We start from the raw sequence: 19,172 nt of genomic DNA, 5'->3' as shown, positions 1-19,172 counted from the left end.
TTTTTAGAACAGTGTGACTGTGGCAATTCCCGGATCGGCTTCTAATGTTGGGTAAAATTCGAAATCGGTGAGTCCTAGGCCCCATACTCACGAGCAAACATGTCTGCTGAAACTGGCCCGCAGGCCAGTTTCAGCAGACATGTTTGGTCGTGTGTGGGCGCGAGCGGGCCGAATTCCAGCAAACATTTGCCCGCCGGGCCTTTTCCCAGCAGACAAATATTCCTGGACTTGTTTTAAAACAGTCCGCTGGAATTCAGCCCGCTCGGACATGTACGGTCGTCAGTACAGACCTACCGTACATGTCCAGGCGCCCGCCGTCCCTCGCATGCGTCGAATGACTTCGACGCATGCGTGGAAGCATTTTAAAGGCGGGCCGCCCACGTCGCCGCGTCATTGTCGCGGCGACACCGCGTCATCGACGCGGCGACACCGCGGACACGCCCCGCGTATTGTTTACGCGCGGACTTCTGTACGATGGTGTGTACAACCATCGTACAGAAGCCCTCTGGCAGACATGTATGGTGAAAACGGTCCGACGGACCGCTTTCACCATACATGTTTGTCCGTGTGTACCCGGCCCTACACTCTCCCGTCTCTATTCTCTCTCTTATATCTCTGACTTTTTCAATATTTGTATTCTTTTTATTCTTAAAACTCAGATTTTTTTTTTTATAGCCTAAAGATTGTGTTTTAAAAATAATTTCAGACCCCAATCAACCAGAAAACATCACCTTTGTTGCAACCGGAGCAACCAACGTTACATTATCTTGGAAAGAATCAACAAATTTGACGGCCTATGAAGTCGTTTATTGGAATTCCTCCTCCACTTTGAACGTGACGAGTAACAGCAACATTGTCACTCTTCAGAACCTGACCTCAGGGACGGAATATACCATCGCTGTGGTCCCGGCTGATGCCGGAGGTTCTGGATCTGACACTTTGATTGGATCTGTGATTACAAGTAAGCTCTATGATCCTCAAATTGTAAAGATTTACTTCTTTCTTGAAAATAAAGAAAAAGGGGGGGGGCAGAAATAGTCCACAGGTCAGACTTTAACCCGTTCATGCCTACGGCCGGGTACACACAAGAGGATTTATCCGCGGAAACGGTCCTCCGGATCGTTTCCGCGGATAAATCCTCCGGATCGTTTTTCGCGGATAAATCCTCTGGCGGATTTTGATCTCCTGGTTGTACTAACCAGGAGATCAAAATCCCCGCGGAATTCCGTCCGCGGTGACGCGTCACGCCGTCGCCGCGATGATGACGCGGCGACGTACGTAACGCTGTGATATAAGGACTTCCACGCATGCGTCGAATCATTACGACGCATGCGGGGGATGGATTCGGACGGATTGATCCGGTGAGTCTGTACAGACCAGCGGATCAATCCGTTGGAATGGATTCCAGCGGATAGATTTCTTAGCATGTTAAGAAATATTTATCCGCTGGAAATCCATCCCCGGGGACAAAAATCCGCGGAAACAGATCCGCTGGATTGTACACACCAGGGGATCTATCCGCTGAAACCGGTCAGCGGATCAATTTCAGCGGATCGATCCTCTCGTGTGTACGGGGCCTACGCCTATTTCTGACATTTGGGGCCAGATTTTCAGAGACTTACGTCGGCGTATCAGTAGATAAGTCCGAATCTGCGGCGTCGTATATTTAAGCGTATTCTGAAAACCAGATACGCTTAAATTTGGCTAAGACACGAGCGGCGTAAGTCTCCTACGCCGTCGTATCTTAAGGTGCATATTTACGCTGGCCCGTAGGTGGTGCTTCCGTTGTTTTCCGCGTCGAATATGCAAATGAGCAAGATACGCCGATTCACGAACGTGATGTTACGCCGAGTCTATAGATACCAAACATGTCACGCTTTATATCGTATTTACGCTACGCCGCCGTAAGTAAGAGAGGCAAGTGCTGTATTCACAAAGCACTTGCCTCCTAAGTTACGGCGGCGTGGCGTAAATGGGGCCGGCGTAAGCGCGCCTAATTCGAATGAGGATGAGGGGGCGTGTTTTATGTAAATGATTGGTGACCCGACGTGATTGACGCCGTCCGTGTACATATCCCAGTGTGCATTGCTCCAAAGTACGCCGCAAGGACGTATTGGTTTCGACGTGAATGTAAATTACGTCCAGCCCCATTCACGGACGACTTACGCAAACGACGTAAAAATTTCAGATTTCGACGCGGGAACGACGGCCATACTTAACATTGACTAGGCCAGCTATTTGTTCGACTAACTTTACGCCGGAAAAAGCTGTACGTAAACAACGTAAAAAAAATGCGTTTCTGAATCGGCGTATCTAGTCATTTGCATATTCTACGCCGAACTCAACGGAAGCGCCACCTAGCGGCCAACGTAAATATTGCACCCTAAGATACGACGGCGTAGGAGACTTACGCCGCTCGTATCTTAGCCTAATTTAAGCGCATCTGGTTTCAGAGTTACGTCGGCGTATCTACTGATACGCCGGCGTAAAGCTATCTGAATCCAGCAGTTAATCTATTATATATATTTTATATTTTTCAATGTTGTTATCTCTTTCTTTATAGAACCCATGCCAGTAAAGAACTTGTGGCAGAATCTGTCTTCTGCTGAATCCATTGTCTTATATTGGAGCCGACCGGATGAATATCAGAGTTCTTACACCTACAGAGTGCAGACAAATGTCACATCACCGTCTTCATGGATAAGAGATACAATAGTGACCAATGAATCAGCTACAATAGTGAATCTGACCCCGGGAGAGACGTATACATTCCTGATATACACAAGAGCTTCTGATAATGTCACTGAATCTGATCCGGTGTCACTAACTACCTGCACAGGTGAGTCCTGAATTTGCAGATGTTTTTATGATCCATTGTACTCAGGTGAAGGAATCAATTCATAAATTCAACATTTATCCTCTTCCCACCCAAAGTACGTCTTAGGACGTCCTGGGCTTTGTGTGGGTATATCTGAATGATGGGTGCAGCTTAGAGTGACCACATTTCCAAGCTACCATTCAGGGACACCCTCCCTTCCCAAAAATCAGCTTGTGCTGTAACGAATCACAGCACAGTGATTGGACACAAGAGGCGGGATATATGATTTCTCCAATCACAAGCAGGGGGCGGGGATTGTGCTCCTCCAGGCATTCCCGGCCAGGACAAGTACTGTCAGCGAGTAAAGCGGTGATGTGGCGGCCTTTTTTGGGGGCATCAGATTGGCCCGGTGGGGGGGGGGGGGGGTCCTGGAATGAATGTGCCCGGGACAGACCTGCAAAATGCGGGACTGTCCCGGGCAATCCAGGACACGTGGTCAGCGAGTTGAGAAGCGGGGTGAGGGGCCACTAGTAATTTGGGGGGCCCTCCGCAACTCTGCGGGGCCCTAAGCGGCTTGCATAGTGAGCCTACAGGGTGGATCGGCCCTGGCTACAGGCATCATTCAGATATCGTCTTTTTTCAGCCAGCGATTCCCTACACCATGAGAACAATCTAGCCACCCTCCTGTGCTTGTACCGACTCACCGCTGCGTGATCGGTGAGTCGGAGAACAAATCCGCCGGCCCCCGGATGTTGATGAAAGAGATTTCCGGCGGACCAGATGGTAGCCAGAGTCCCTATGATCGTTCGGAGGCCGGGCGTGATGTTATGACGTCACGTCAGGCCTCTGTATTCAAACAAATGGCGCCGCCTCGACTGGGAAGGCGAGATCTTTTACTTTTATTTTAGGCTTCCCGGCCTATAGGTGAGATGTGGGGTCTTATTGACCCCCCCCCCCCCATATCTTACTGTAAAGAGGACCTGTCATGCCATTTTCCTATTACAAGGGATGTTTACATTCCATGTAATTGGAATAAAAGTGATCAGATTTTTTTTTTTTTTAAAGTGTCAAACTAAAAAATTTCCCCGTGGAGCGAACGCATACACAATTCCTGCCCACATATGAAAACAGTGTTCAAACTACACATGTGAGGTATCGCCCGCGAACGTTAGAGCGAGAGCAATAATTCTAGCCCTAGACCTCCTCTGTAACTCAAAACATGTAACCAGCAAATAAAATTAAAGCGTCGCCTATGAGGATTTTTAACTGCTTAAGGACCGCCGCACGACTATTTATGTCGGCAAAATGGCACGGCTGGGTATATGGACATACAGGTACGTCCCCTTTAAGATGCCCTGCTGTGGGTCGCGAGCGCGCCACCGGCGGCACGCTCGTGACCCGGTCCTGTCCTCCATGACTGCGCCCGCCATATACAGCCCCTCCCCCTTGTCCGGGCACTTTGAAAGACAGATCACTGTCCAATCCTGGGACAGTGATCTGTCTATAAAAGTTCCCCGGACAAGGGGGAGGGGCTGCATATGGCGCTGCACGGTGGGGAAACACACAGCTATTGTAAAGAAAGCTGTCATGTTCCCCAACGCTCTAATTAGCCAGGCGGCGGTGGCTTTCCCCTCTCATCCCCTACGATCGCTGGAACACAGGCTGAAACTGGGGGGGGGGAACAGGCTGAAACTGGGGGGGACACAGGCTGAAACTGGGGACACATGCTGAAACTGGGGGGGGGGGACACAGGCTGAAACTGGGGGGGGGACACAGGCTGAAACTGGGGACACATGCTGAAACTGGGGGGGGGGGATACAGGCTGAAACTGTGGGGGGACACATGCTGAAACTGGGGGGGATACAGGCTGAAACTGGGGGGGGGACACAGGCTGAACTAGGGAAACATGCTGAACTGGGGACACAGGCTGAACTGGGGACACAGGCTGAACTGGGGACACATGGTGCACTGAGGACCGGGACACAGACTGCATTAGCGGACACAGGCTGCACTGGCGGACACGGTCTGCACTGGCGGACACGGGCTGCATTGGCGGACACAAGCTGCATTTGCGCACACGGGCTGCATTGGCGGACCCGGGCTGCACTGGCGGACACAGGCTGCATTGGCGGACACAGGCTGCATTGGTGGACATAGGCTGCATTGGCGGACACAGGCTGCACTGGCGGACACAAGCTACATTGGCGGACACGAGCTACATTGGCGGACAGTCGGACACGGGCAGGCTGCATTTTTGGTTATGGATAAAGTTGTTATTAATACTTTTATAACTTAATTCTGCATAGAACATTTAAGTGTAATTTCATGAGATAATATATGAGGGTGTGTTTAGGGGCGGGATTAGGGGCAGGGCAGGGTAGGGGTTGGGCGGGGCAACTGGTGGCGAGTAACCCTTGAGGCCTGGCTAGTAGCTCAGGACTTGAAATTTTGAGCCCTGCTCTAGGGTCTGCTAAAAAAAACAAAAAAAAAACATATATAATGTTTGGGGGTTCTATGTAATTTTCTAGCAAAAAAAAATATGATTTTTACATGTAGGAGCGAAGTGTCAGAATTGGCCTGGATGGGAAGTGGTTAATATGTTACTAAACCCAGTCACTATATCTGGTCTCCCACAGTACACAGAACGTGGAAATGCAATTATTTTAGTAAATATAAACTGCTAAATACCTTTTCTCATCAGCAGTATATAGCTCTTTAACCACTTGCTTACTGGGCACATATACCCCCTTCCTGCCCAGGCGAAATTTCAGCTTCCGGCACTGCGTCGCTTTAACTGACAATTGCCCGGTCGTGCGACGTGGCTCCCAAACAAAATTGACGTCCTTTTTTTCCCACAAATAGAGCTTTCTTTTGGTGGTATTTGATCGCCTGTGCGGTTTTTATTTTTTGGGCTATAAACAAAAAAAGAGCGTCAATTTTGAAAAAAAAACACAATGGCACGGATTCAGATAGGAGATACGACGGCATATCTCCTGATACGCCGTCGTATCTCTGAGTCCGGCCGTCGTATCTATGCGCCTGATTCAGAGAATCAGTTACGCATAGATATGCCTAAGATCCGACAGGTGTAAGTGTCTTACACCGTCGTATGTTAGGCTGCAATTTCAGGCTTGCCGCTAGGTGGCGCTTCCGTATATTTCCGCAAGGAATATGCTAATTAGGTAGATACGGCGATTCAGAAACATACGTTCCGCCGGCGCATTTTTTTACGTCGTTTACATTCGGCTTTTTTCGGCGTATAGTTACCCCTGCTATATGAGGCGTAGCTAATGTTAAGTATGGCCGTCGTTCCCGCGCCGAGTTTTGAAATTTTTAAGTCGTTTGCGTAAGTCGATTCACAAGTGAGCTGGGCGTAAGTTACGCTCACGTCGCTTTCATTGACAATTAGCAAATGTGTGGCTTTCATATACAAAGCATGTGTCTGTATATCTTCCTGGAAGACGAATATGCCAGAATTCAGAAATCTCACTAATTGTACAATTTTTGTAATCTTCTCCAGTTGCCGGACTTGCTGCTTTGATTGCAGTGAACAGTAACAAGTCGGTGGATTCTCTGGTGGTGAACTGGACGATATCTTCAGGAAAAGCGTCTTATTATAACGTCACCATAACGGGAGACGTCAACCATACAATACAGACCGGTGATACCCAAGTGACTTTCATTGGGTTATCTCCAGGAAGAGAATACAACGTCACTGTACAGACAGTCAGTGGGAATTGCAGCGATACCTCCCCTCCAGTGACAGAAGCCACATGTGAGTATGGTCACGTCATACATTCATCCTCTGATTACAGTAACACTAAACTCTGGTAAAAAAAAAATCTATAAAATGATGTATCCTTGTAAGGAAACGTGCTTTCGTCAGGTACAGCTTCCTTCCCGTTTGAATATAGATATCAGACAGGGGCGGACTGACCATTCTGGCAGTCGGGCACTGCCCAAGGGCCCCGTGCCACTAGGGGGCCCCATCAGGGTTGCCAGCTTCAGTAAAACCAGGGACAGGATGCAAAAATACTAGCCCATTATGTGCCACTTGCCTGCGACGTCAGCACAAGCGTATATGGTAAATATCTCCTAAACCGTGCAGGTTTAGGTGATATTTCCAGTACCTACAGGTAAGCCTTATTATAGGCTTACCTGTAGGTAAAAGTTGTATGTAAGGATTTACAACCACGTTAAGAGAGGACCCCATGCCAAAAATAAAAATAAGAATGGTGTGAACATGTACCCCCGTGGCTGGTGGCCGCGTCCATCTTTACCCCTCTTCTTTCCAGGGCCGTGGACTCCGGCTCTGTGACTGGCCGAAGTCGCGTGACGTCACTGTCGAGCATGCGTGCGTGAGCCGACAGTCACGGCACGGGCCCTGTAGAAACGGCACGACCGTGTCCTTTCTTCAGTGCGCATGCGCCGATGACGTCAGCAGTGCCGTCTTAATAGCGTCTTCTGTGTATCTATCACTTTCAGTGCCTTCGGAGGCAGCGTGGGCTCAAGGACCAGCTGCTTTGGGGAAAGTGCAGGGGCCCCCCCATGCAGCTGGTGGCAGTGCCCAGGTGTGCCCTCTCATTAAGACAGCCCTGGACGTCAGCACGAGCGTACATGGTAAATATCCCAGAGATTGAGCAGACATCGGTACTGAGAAGTCCTTCTTCTCATCGCTGCAGGGACAGCTTTATTTTGAAAGTAGACCCAGCACCAGAGTTGGTTTACATTTACACTTTTAGAGCTCAAACAATGTTTGTTTCATTTTGTCCTACAGATCCAACTCCACCACAAACTCTAAATTTTAATACGATTGGTTCAGACGGCATCACAGTATCTTGGAAAGACCCAGCAAATATGAGTGGCCTGGCAAAGTCATATAATATTACTTGGAATCCTTCCTCCAACACTGGGACTGTTGCAAGTTACGTACCAAATGTCACCCTCCAGAACCTGACATCTGCGACTAATTACACCATTACTGTGCTCACAGTCGGAGCAAGGGGGTATCAGAGCACGCCTGTTACTGGATGGAGAGTCACAAGTATGTTTTAGATTTTATTGAATGTATTTTTTTGCCTAAATGTCAGATTATAGTGCCTTATGTTTAGAAGTGCATTTCAAATATGGCTTTGTAAGTGCATTTTTTAATGGCCAACTGTAAGCCACAATGCAGCCCAGATGCATAACTGGAACATTCAGGGCCCTGGTGCAAGAAGCCATGAAGGGCCACCTGACCCCCTTCATTTCATCCGACCCCTGGGCTTCCAGTTCTGGGAGGGCGTCCATGGACATCCTCCCAGAACCCTGCCTCCTTGTCCAAGTCACTTCACATGTGAGCTTGTCAGGTTTGTAAGGTCAGCAGCCAATGGTCAAAGAGACAGCTGGAATCCCCCTCTGAATCAAAGGGTTCCCTTAGTATCCCCCCGTGTGCTCGCCAACACTACAGGGGATAATGCTTGTGACATCCAGGCGGCGTTGGCATCAACGCGTTTCGCTGTGCGGTTGCATAGCTTAATCTGGACATGGGGTGGATATCCGAGGGCTCCCTTTCTATAACAATATTTTTTATTTCGTTTAACAAAGCCAATTTACAGGCTTAAGAAGAAAGCGAGATGTTCCCACGCAGGGGAACAAACATCAAACACTTGTAAATACAGGCAAAACACATTTCCAATGTTTTAAAGCGAGTAATAGAAACATCCGACACAAGTGTCGGAGGTGGTCATGAGTAACTGGGCACAGGGCTCGAGGCATGGTGAGGCACCGGGTGTGGGATTCGGGGGGGTCCCTTTCAATGTGTCTTCAACTCGGAGCCGCCCCTAGTTAGTTCTCTTAAAGGACCCTACTGTGTTTTAGCATACTGTGGCCGTGTTGGTGGAAATGTTTACAGTAATGACATTAAACTTCATATTTAACTCTGTTCCAAGTGTCTAGATTGTAGTGGCTTCAAAAGTGGTTTTCATCTTATAATGACTCTGAAAAGATATTAAGGCAATATCTAATATTTTATTCAGGAGGTAATATAAAGGGTCAATTCAGATTGGATTGTCAAATTCGACCAATATCTGCTAGTGATTCCATTGCATACAGGTTGGTAGACATATCTATAGGAGAGAGGGCAAGATAGAAACAAAGGACATAAGACACAAAACACTAGACACAATTAAGGCCAAGAGATATGTCGGTAGGATAAACGTAATCCAACAGGGAAGCATAAGGGCCCGGATTCACGTAGCACTTACGCCGACGTATCTCGAGATACGCCGCGTAAGTGTAAATGTGCGCTGTCGTATCTGTGCGATGTGCCCACAAAGCAAGATACGCCTGAAAATAGGCTTCTTCCGACTGGCGTAACTTGCCTACGCCGGCGTATATCGTGGGCGCATATTTACGCTGGAGGCATATGGGAATTTCGATTCCAATATGCAAATGAGGGAAATACGGCGATTTACGAACGTAGTTGCGCCCAGCGGATCAGATACGCAGTTTGCGTAAGTCGTACGTCCGGCGTAAAGTTATTCCTCATATAGGAGGCGCAAGTCATGCAAAGGTATGGACCAGGGAACACAGCCGTCGGATTTTACGTAGTTTACGTAGTACGTGAATAGGGCTGGGCGTAGATTACGTTCACGTCGTAGGCAGTGATTCGACGTATCTTAGGGAGTAGTTTCAACGTGATTCTGAGCATGCGCACTGGGATACGTCCACGGGACGGCGCATGCGCCGTTTGTTCGGCCCATCATTTGCATGGGGTCACGCTTCATTTAAACAGATCACGCCCACTTCCACCTACTTTGAATTAGGCTGGCTTACACCTATGAATTTACGTTACACCGGCGCAACGTTGGGAGCATTTGCTTTGTGAATTCCAATGCTTGCCTCTCTGCGTTGCGTCCGCGTAGCGTAAAAGAAATACGCTACAGCGGCATATATATGCGCCGATGTATGTGAATCTGGGCCAATGTATATTGCATTTACATTAGTCATTTAAATGTTGCTAAATAGAGCACTACCAGTGGGTAGATCGCTCCTTATGTAAAAAAAAAAAGCTAGGGGGGCTACTGTAGGTATTGGTTAAATAGTGGTAATGGATCAGGGGAAAGAAGGAACAATAATGGGATGGAAGGAGAGCTATTTTTACAGGGACACCTTCGAATTGAGTTCAGTATTAAGACCTTTTGGCACGAGTGACTTCAGTCTGTATATCCACCACTTTTCTTTCAGTAGTAGTATCAGATTGAAATCCCCTCTTCTTGGCAAGAGTTTCAATGAATAGATGCCCTTAACCCGCATGCCTTCCAGACTGCCTTTGTGAAATTGGGAAAAATGTGTCTGGATTTTTCTCACAGATTTCACGCATGTGTGTTCGCCTATGCATATCCTAAGTTGCCATTCTGCTTTCCCTATATAGAACTTGTCACAAGGGAAAATCTGCATGTAAATTACTTTAGTAGTGTCACAGTTTATAGGACCTTTATATGAAATCTTAATTTTTCTATGTATGCTTTGAGGATAGACGACAGGCCCGCATTGGTAAGAGTAGACAGGATATACTGCGTTGATTTATGCCAAATACCTTATCCTGCATAACCAATTCCAATTTTGCCCATGACCATTTCAGATAGGGAACCACTAAAAGTACAAATACTGTTACTTTCCATGCAATGATGTGATGAAAATATTTATTTATCTTTTAGGTCCTCTGGAGCAGCCGGGCAGTGTGCAGGTTGTCCGCTCAACATCTGGAGATTCTATGAATGTCACCTTTCAAGGCTTTGACACGAAGAATGGGCCAATAGTGGCTTATGCCATCATTGTGACGACTGACCTAAACGGTAGGACTAGCAAACTGAATCCCTCTATGCATTTTTCCAAGTCTTAGCCCTCAGAGTGTACATGACTCCACAGGGCTGCTGTTAAAAATCATGGGGCCCCATACAGCCTACCTGACAGGGCTCCTTTTTCCCCCGAAAATATCAAATTATATTTTGGCTAACAATACACTAAAATCATTATTAGTGGACACAAAGACAACAAAACCCCGGCTAAATCTAAACGATAAAACTGTATTGCATTATTAAACAAAGTTCGGTGTGTAAATGAGGTCTGCATTCTGAAATGACCCCCCCCCCCCCCCCCCCCGTAGAAGAAGAGGGAAGCAGGCAGCACTGCAAGTGAAAGGGCACAACAGGTAAAAGGGGGGCTCACAGGGGTGCCCCGAACAGCAGGGGTTGTTGGGAATGATCAAAGTGGTGGAAGAGGGGTGGAAGAGGGGCCTGGAGGTGCACATATTAGAGCGAATCCCCCAGCCATAGCGGAAGAGAAGGAAAGGCAGCATTGCTGCAGGGGGAGCCACAAGAGGTGTCAGCTATAAGACAGTGCAGCCAGCCCTCCTGCCGGGCAGGTGCCAGGGCCACTCTTTCAAAGTGATGGGGCCTGGGCCCACTACAGGAGGGCTAAATGTACTGCCTTATCAGCGGCTCTGTGTCTCCATCACTGTTGCTGAGATTAGAGGTGGGTAAGAGGCAGAGACAAGGGACAGTGCTCAGAGGTTGGTAGGAGGTGGAGACAAGGGTGATTCAGAAAGGGGGGAGGAGTACCTGCACCTATTCACTGATAAAAAATATTGCTTGTTATTGGTTATTGTTATTGGGTAAGTGTGAAGGACTTTTATGCAATTGCCTATATGCTTCAGTCTAATTCTCTCCCTGCTAGTGTGTTGTGTGAAGAAGACCTGTGTGCATTGGCCAGAATTGGAGAAAGGCATAATCCTGTATGTGTTGGCTAAAACCATACTAGCCTATGCTGGCAAATGTTACTGCCAATCTGTCTAGAGCAGGGGTCTCCAAACTTTCTAAAAAAAGGGCCAGTTTATTGCCCTAAGACTTTAGGGGTGCCGGACTGTAGCTAGTGAGAGCGGAAATTTTCCTGGCATCAGCGCAACTAAAAACTGCCACATTTGGCATTAGGGGGAGGAATAGTGCCCCATTGTTGGTGTCAGAAATGGTGCCCTATTGTTAGTGTCAGTAGGCAGAACAGGGTCTCGTATCAGTGGAAGGAATAGTTTCCCAAGGGTCGGATAAAGGCAACCAAAGGACCCCATCTTACCCCCGGGTGGCATTTTGAAGACCACTGGTCTAGAGGTTGGGGCAGAACACAGAAGGCTTGTTTTACATCAAGAATGGGATGTTAATCCTCTAAGTTTGTTTTAAGTCAACTGCTCTGAGCTGCCAAATTTGACTGAAGGTATACATCTCCGTGCCCCCGGCTCTCTCCATCCGTGCCCCGTATTCATTTTTAGACCTCATTTTACTTTGGGACTGAAAGAGGCGAAACTATCATTAGAAGAAACATTCCTATTTAAAGGGGTTGTAAAGGTACAATTTATTTTTCCTAAATAGCTTCCTTTATCTTAGTGCAGTCCTCCTTCACTTACCTCATCCTTCCATTTTGCTTTTAAATGTCCTTATTTCTTCTGAGAAATCCTAATTTCCTGTTCTTCTGTCTGTAACTCCACACAGTAATGCGAGGCTTTCTCCCTGGTGTGAAGTGTCGTGCTCGCCCCCTCCTTAGGACTACAGGAAAGTCAGGACGCTCTCTACGTTGCAGATAGAGAAAGGAGCGGTGTATTATTTAAAATTACCTTTACAACCCCTTTAAACAGTATTTAGCAATAAAGCTTTCTTTGAACCTTTGTCATGATATTACACCGCCCGTTCTTGTCTTGTTTTTTCTTAATTTGTTTTTAGGAAGCAAACCTCCTGAAGGGGTTTTAAAAAAGACAAACAATGACTTCAAGAATGGGTTAACCAAGACTTACGTGACTTCTGTAATTGAGCAGAATTCACAAAGATCTACCAGATCGAATGAGATAAGTGCCCATGTGGGTGATGGGTCTCAATCACGTGGATATGTCAATGCGCCATTGGACCCAAAATTACAGTACAGGTAATGGAACCACCTTATCCTACATAAAAAAGTGAATTGTGTTTACAAAACTAAAGGAGCGTGGTTAGTCCATGGGCTTTCAGTTGGACGTTGGTTAATTTAGTGCCTCGCAGGAGGTCCAGAAAGATCTTCAGGAGTATGGGACACTACTGGTCAAGAATAGTTTGGCTGATTTGGATGTGGCATGTCTCCAAATTTTAAATGTAATAGTTATAGTTTAGGGATTGGACCTAGTATGAGTTAGAATTCAGAATATTAAAACCAAATATGGGCACATTTCACATTGTTCCTGAATAAATTACAGTTTGTGTCTAGCTCTTCCCGTCAGGCCCCAGGTAGAGTAGAGTTGCCCCCTCGTCCCTTTAAACCCGAACATATATGAATTACACAGGTTCTGAGGCTAATTTATTGCAGATAAGGCCCCAAGTGAGTTTAATTACCACCTTAATCAGCCACAGAACCTGAGTAATTCATATGTGTTCAGTTTTAAAGGGATGAGGTGGCAACCCTAGCCCCGGATCTGAACCTGCAATCTCTGCTGTGTCTGGTAGAGTCAGTGGACTGTTGCTGCCTGATCTCTTAAGACAATCTTGCCTTGTGTCATGTTTGTCTTGAACCTTGAACTCCTTGTTCCTCCCATAAACGTCCTTTTAAAGCAGCCAATAGGGGCGCGCGTGCGCCGCCAGATGCCCCCCGCTCACCGCTGACGCCGACGCACGTGATCGGCAGGCGCGATCACCACCGGGCACCTGCGATCGCTCATTACAGAGCGAGAATCGGGAGCTGTGTGTGTACTGTAAAATGTGTCAAAAGTTTCCAAAGTGTCCGCCATAATGTCGCAGTACCGATAAAAATCGCTGATCGCTGCCATTACTAGTAAAAAAAATAAAATATTAATAAAAATCCCATAAAACTATCCCCTATTTTGTAAACGCTATAAATTTTGCGCAAATCAATCAATGAACGCTTATTGCGTTTTTTTTTACGAAAAATATGTAGAAGAATACGTATCGGCCTAAACTGAGGAAAAAAATAGTTTTTTTATATATTTTGGGGGGATATTTATTATAGCAGAAAGTAAAAAATATACTGTACATTTTTCAAAATTGTCGCTCTATTTTTGTTTATAGCGCAAAAACGAAAAACCGCAGAGGTGATCAAATACCACCAAAAGAAAGCTCTATTTGTGGGGAAAAAAAAGGACGCCAATTTTGTTTGGGAGCCATGTCGCACGACCGCGCAATTGTCAGTTAAAGCGACGCAGTGCCGAATTGCAAAAAGTGGCCTGGTCTTTGACCAGCAATATGGTCCGGGGGTTAAGTGGTTAAATACAATTTTAAGTGGTTGTAAAGGCATTTTGTGCAGTAAGGTAACAAAAACCTTCTGAATGCAGCTTTACCCGGAAGCCACCCTAAATACATATCCAAGCCCAATCTTGATCCAGCACAATCCAGCTCTCTCTCCCCCCATTGGCTCAAATACAGCCATTGGCCCCCGCTGCTATCAATCAGAGCCTGTAATAGATAAATTAATTTCCTGACACAATTTCTCAGGGTGAAACCCATTCTGCCGCTTGTCCAAATTATATGGTGAGACTGTGCAATCCATAGACAAAACAGACCACATCTCACCTTTCCAGCTCGACTCAACAGGAAGTCGCTGGAGCCTGCTGGCCCTTTTATTAAAAGCATAGAATCACAAATACATGCATTTGATTGATTAGCTTACATATTTTACTCCCACTCACCCATTGACCCTCACCCACCCCCTTGTGATGTCTGTAGCACATGGCACCCTCATAGGTCAGTTCATATAGGGATGGTTTCTTCTTGGAAATCCATTCTTGGACATGCACACACACCCTTGTGAATCCACGTGTCATAAAGAGTCCATTGTCAGCTCTGCAAGTTTCCTTCCAAGCTGGTCCGAGTGAGAAGGAGGGGGAGGGGGAGGCTTTCCTGTTACAATTGAGGAATCTAGAAGGGAGGGGTGGTTTGGGAGTGAGAGCGAAGAGTGGGGGGTTTAACATCTGCTCCTAATAATAGTCCTTTGTATCTCCATTTCAAATGGTAACTTTTTACAATGTAATATCTGTTTCTTCATATTTTCAATGCTGGGTTCATAACTTTAAAACAATATCTGATATAAAATCCTCAAGGAAGATAAGCAGTATTGTGGCATACCCATACATACATATGCATAATGTGTATAAAAACAAATAAACAGTATAAGGAATATAGGAAAGAGAAACATTTCAGTGATTCTAATAATAAAAATAATTAGCCTAATTTGAAAATAGGAATTTTAGAATCATCCACCACAATCCCCCCTTAAAATGACTATTTTATCAGTACTGTCCCTACATTCTCTTTGTCATCCACCACAAGCCAGTAAGGAGGGACGGGGCGGGCCCACTTTGTGTGTCTTATGAACACTCAGAGCAGAGCTCGAAAGCTAGCATGCACAAGTGCATAGCAAGCGCTGGCGGGGGACCTAAGAAGAGAAGGATCCGGGCTGCCTTGTGCAAAACCATTAAACAGAGCAGGTAAGTATGACATGTTTGCCATTTTAAAACCAAAAAAAATGAGCCTGTAATATTACATTAAGGGAGTATATTATTTAATATCACGAACATTGATGTCTTGACTTTCAGGGTGGGTGTGGCGGGATTTACCCAGGTAAATTACAGTTCAACCACAAACACCATCAATGAGGACCAATCAACAGCGATTATCACCAGCTACAATGGATCTCCTTCCGCAACTACTACTACCACTGCCGCTACAACGAATGCCACCTCTGCCAGCACAAAGCCTAACAATACAAATGCCACTGTAACAAACACTTCTATCGCCAGCAACTCTGGATCTCCTTCCTCGAATGCTACTACTGCTACTACTACTACTACAACAAAAGCTTCTAATACAGGCACCCGCCATGTGCAATGCATGATTTGTGGTTTACCTCTTTCACATCTTCAACTCATGACGTATTTGCTGTGTGCATTTTATTATTTTGTTCATATGTGACTTGGAACTCACATTACCAACACGTCTCATGGGCAGTACCGGGACAGGGTCATCCAGCGCTCCGGGGCAGGGATCCCAAACTGTGCCCCCTACACTACTGTTAATACTTGCTGTAGAATGGGTGCCCCACCCTGCATGCATTATTTACCCCCTTGCTCCAATGCCCCCCCCCCCCCCCGCCCCTCCTGCCCAACCCTTTTCCTGGCCCTGCTCGTGAGCAAAGCTGGTCAAAACAAGCAGAATGTTTATCAGTAGAGGAAAGATTTTCTTAAAGCTTGATTGGTTTTCCTTAGGGCAATCACAGGGAGGAAGCCTAGTGTAGTACGGGTCTATATTCATAATTAGGAGTGATTAACTATGATCATTTTAAGGTGATTACTTCTGTGTGTGTATATAAATATATATATATATATACAGTAAAACCTTGGTTTGCAAGGATAATTTGTTCCAGAAACATGCTTGTAATCCAACAGGGTATAAAAGAAAAGAGAGGCGCCTCGAATTTAGTTGCTAAATGTTGTACCTTCATTAAATGTAACCATACTGCTACACTTAGGCCTCGTACACACGGGCAAACATGTCCGATGAAAACGGTCCGCGGACCGTTTTCGTCGGACATGTCTGCTTGGAGATTTTGGTCTGATGGCTGTACACACCATCAAACCGAAATCCCCGCGGACAGAAAGAGCGGTGACGTGGCGGTGACGTTGACGCCGCCACGTCACCAAACCAGGAAGTAAAATACTTCCACGCATGCGTCAAATCCATTCGACGCATGCGGGAGATTTCTGTCCACTGGTTAGGTGTACTAACCAGCGGACATGTCGGACGGACGGGTTTCCAGCCGACAAGTTTTAAAGCATGCTTTAAAACTTTTGTCTGCTGGAAACCTGTCTGCTAGGCTGTACACACGGTTGGATCTGTCCGCTGAAACTGGTCTGCGGACCATTTTTAGCAGACATGTTCGGTCGTGTGTACAGGGCCTGAGAGGCTCCTTTCTTCTTATTTATACTTGGTTGTGGGCGGCATGACGCTACTCTTATATCAAGACATCGCTTGTATATCAAGGCAACATTTATTAAAGCATTTTGCTTGTCTTGCAAAACGCTCTCAAACCAAGTTACTCTCAAACCAAGGTTTTACTGTATTTGTTTTTGTTTTTTTTTCGTTTTCGTTTTATTCATTTTTTTTTTGCTTTTTTCAAAAATTTGGAAATTCTGGAAATTCGAAAATTCGGAAATTCAGGAAATTTTAAATTTGGAAATTTGGAATTCGGAAATTCGAAAATTTGGAATTCGAAATAAAGGAAATTCGAAAATTCGGAAATTAAAAAAAAGATTGGAATTCGGAAACTTGTAAAAATTCGGAAACTCGGAAATTCAGAAATTAAAAAAAACGGAAATAACATTTTTCACATTTTCGAATTTTGCAGTTTTGAATTTAGAATTTTCATAATTTCCAATCTTCCTATTTTCAACTTTCCAAATTCCGAATTTCCGAATTTACAAAATTCCGAATTTAGGAATTTACGAATCTACGAAATTCTGATGCCAATGCCAATCATCTTTAATTTCTTTTGCTATGAAGATTGCAGCACAGTTATGCATGTTATATTGATTTTTTTTATGGCTGAAAATGAATGAAAGCATTTGAGATAAGATTATTTTTTTGGACAAGTAACGATTGATATATCACATTTACCTCGTCTCAGTCCTAATTCTACTATATTAAAACACAAAACAAATAGGTAGATTCAGGTAGAGTTAGGCCGGCTTATCAGTAGATAAGCCGGCCTAACTCAGAATCTACGCCGCCGTATGTTTAAGCGTATGCTCAAACAGAGATACGTTAAACATATCTAAGATAGGACGGCTTGCGCCGTCCTATCTTAGATTGCAATTTTTCTGATGGCCGCTAGGTGGCGCTTCCATTGCGGCCGGCGTAGATTATGTAAATTAGGGGATACGCCAATTCACGAACGTATGCCAGGCCGACGCAGTACTTTTACGCCGTTTACATAAGAGATAGGCCGCGTAAAGTTAGAGCTAGGCTCTAGTGGAATAGTAATGTCAAGTATGGCCGCAGTTCCCGCCGCGAAATTCGAAATTTTTACGTCATTTGCGTAAGTCGTCCGCGAATTGGGATTTACGTAGTTTACGTCCACGTCGAAATCAATAGGCCCATACGGCGTACTTAGCCGCAATGCACACTGGGAAATGTAGTCGCCCGACGCATGCGCAGTGACAAAAAACTTCAAAAACGTGAGGTCAAGCCTCATTACCATTAAACACGCCCCCCCCAACCCATTTGAATTAGGCGCCCTTACGCCCGCCGCATTTACACTACGCCGCCCTAAGTAAGGAGGCAAGTACTTTGTGAATCATGTACTTGCCTCTCTTACTTAAGGCGACGTAGTGTAAACACGCTAGGCTACGCCGCCGCAAAAGAGCGCGCCCGTACCTGAATCTACCCAAAAATGTCTCTGCGCTGTGGTGAAGGTGGCCGCTGTCACGAATAAGCACTGCAGTATACACAACTTAAAATAATAAAATAAAATTGGACTTCTAAATGAGTTTTCATTGTTTCACTGGACTGTTTTCAATTGTTTTTTCATCACAAAGGATTTTTTTATTTTATTTTTTATAATTTCTTTATTTTTCACTTTTTTTTTTTTTTTTTTTTTTTTAGGTCTTTTTTGTTCACTTTAACTATATTCTCAATAATATTTTTTGGCTTTACTATCCCTGTTTTTTTTTAAATGTTTACAATAAAAATGTATGGATGTATGCGTCTTATATTATGTTAAAAAAAAATGCAAATCCTTTATTAAATATGATAAAAAATATATAATATGTGTTTTTTTGTTTTATTGGTGTGGGAACACTTTTAGTGGTTGCAGCAGCTATTCCTTGTTGTTTTACACCTGGGGCAGCGCGCATCATCACCTGGTTACATATACAGTATAGCTCTATGACATAGGCTTTTCAGCCTACCTTAAAGAAGAACTTCCCAAAATAGTCAGCGACTGCTGTGACAATAAACACTTTAATCAATGTTTAAAAAATAGATAAAAGAAGAGAACAGCGGTGAGGAGTTGTGCACAGCCCAGTGTATGAAGTGTAGTGGAAAAGAAGGTATGGACAGCCACACTCCAAAGAAACCTTGATGGTTGTCTTTAATTTAAAAGGATAAATGCACTACAAATCACAGCAAAAAGATACAGGGATGAGCAGCTGACGCGTTTCGCACTATCAATTAGTGAGCCCAGCAAGCAGGGCTCAGAACGGCATCTCACACAGGACGCAAGGCTCAAGAGTGGGTAATACAGGCCAGTGTACAACCAAAAATCTAGTTCCCCCCAACTTCCCCCCAGT

At 45.4% G+C, this 19,172-nt stretch overlaps 2 protein-coding genes across 2 annotated transcripts; both read left to right on the top strand.

The window, feature by feature from the left end:
- Window positions 1-596: 596 nt before the first annotated feature.
- On the top strand, window positions 597-6,652 carry LOC120917421 (tyrosine-protein phosphatase 10D-like). Its single transcript, XM_040328699.1, has 3 exons — window positions 597-961; window positions 2,564-2,839; window positions 6,339-6,652. The coding sequence occupies exons 2-3, from the start codon at window positions 2,569-2,571 to the stop codon at window positions 6,650-6,652; spliced, it is 585 nt and encodes a 194-aa protein (XP_040184633.1). The 5' UTR covers window positions 597-961; window positions 2,564-2,568.
- Window positions 6,653-7,544: 892 nt separating this feature from the next.
- LOC120917023 (receptor-type tyrosine-protein phosphatase eta-like) lies at window positions 7,545-15,821 on the top strand. The gene is made up of 4 exons (XM_040328010.1): window positions 7,545-7,862; window positions 10,519-10,656; window positions 12,571-12,769; window positions 15,423-15,821. The coding sequence occupies exons 1-4, from the start codon at window positions 7,571-7,573 to the stop codon at window positions 15,796-15,798; spliced, it is 1,005 nt and encodes a 334-aa protein (XP_040183944.1). The 5' UTR covers window positions 7,545-7,570; the 3' UTR covers window positions 15,799-15,821.
- The last annotated feature ends 3,351 nt before the right edge of the window (window positions 15,822-19,172 follow it).

Source organism: Rana temporaria, chromosome 11, assembly GCF_905171775.1.
Source record: "Rana temporaria chromosome 11, aRanTem1.1, whole genome shotgun sequence".
Lineage (NCBI taxonomy): Eukaryota > Metazoa > Chordata > Amphibia > Anura > Ranidae > Rana > Rana temporaria.
The sequence above is the reverse complement of the archived record's forward strand: the minus strand, read 5'-3'. Positions and strand labels throughout refer to the sequence as shown.

What these genes read in the sequence shown, in the direction of transcription:
- LOC120917421 (XM_040328699.1), top strand. Translation starts at nt 2,569, where the DNA reads ATGCCAGTAAAGAACTTGTGGCAGAATCTGTCTTCTGCTGAATCCATT. An exon ending in GTCACTAACTACCTGCACAG is followed by an intron (nt 2,840 to 6,338) that starts GTGAGTCCTGAA and finishes AATCTTCTCCAG; the next exon opens with TTGCCGGACTTGCTGCTTTG.
- LOC120917023 (XM_040328010.1), top strand. Translation starts at nt 7,571, where the DNA reads ATGTTTGTTTCATTTTGTCCTACAGATCCAACTCCACCACAAACTCTA. An exon ending in TGTGACGACTGACCTAAACG is followed by an intron (nt 10,657 to 12,570) that starts GTAGGACTAGCA and finishes ATTTGTTTTTAG; the next exon opens with GAAGCAAACCTCCTGAAGGG. An exon ending in GACCCAAAATTACAGTACAG is followed by an intron (nt 12,770 to 15,422) that starts GTAATGGAACCA and finishes CTTGACTTTCAG; the next exon opens with GGTGGGTGTGGCGGGATTTA.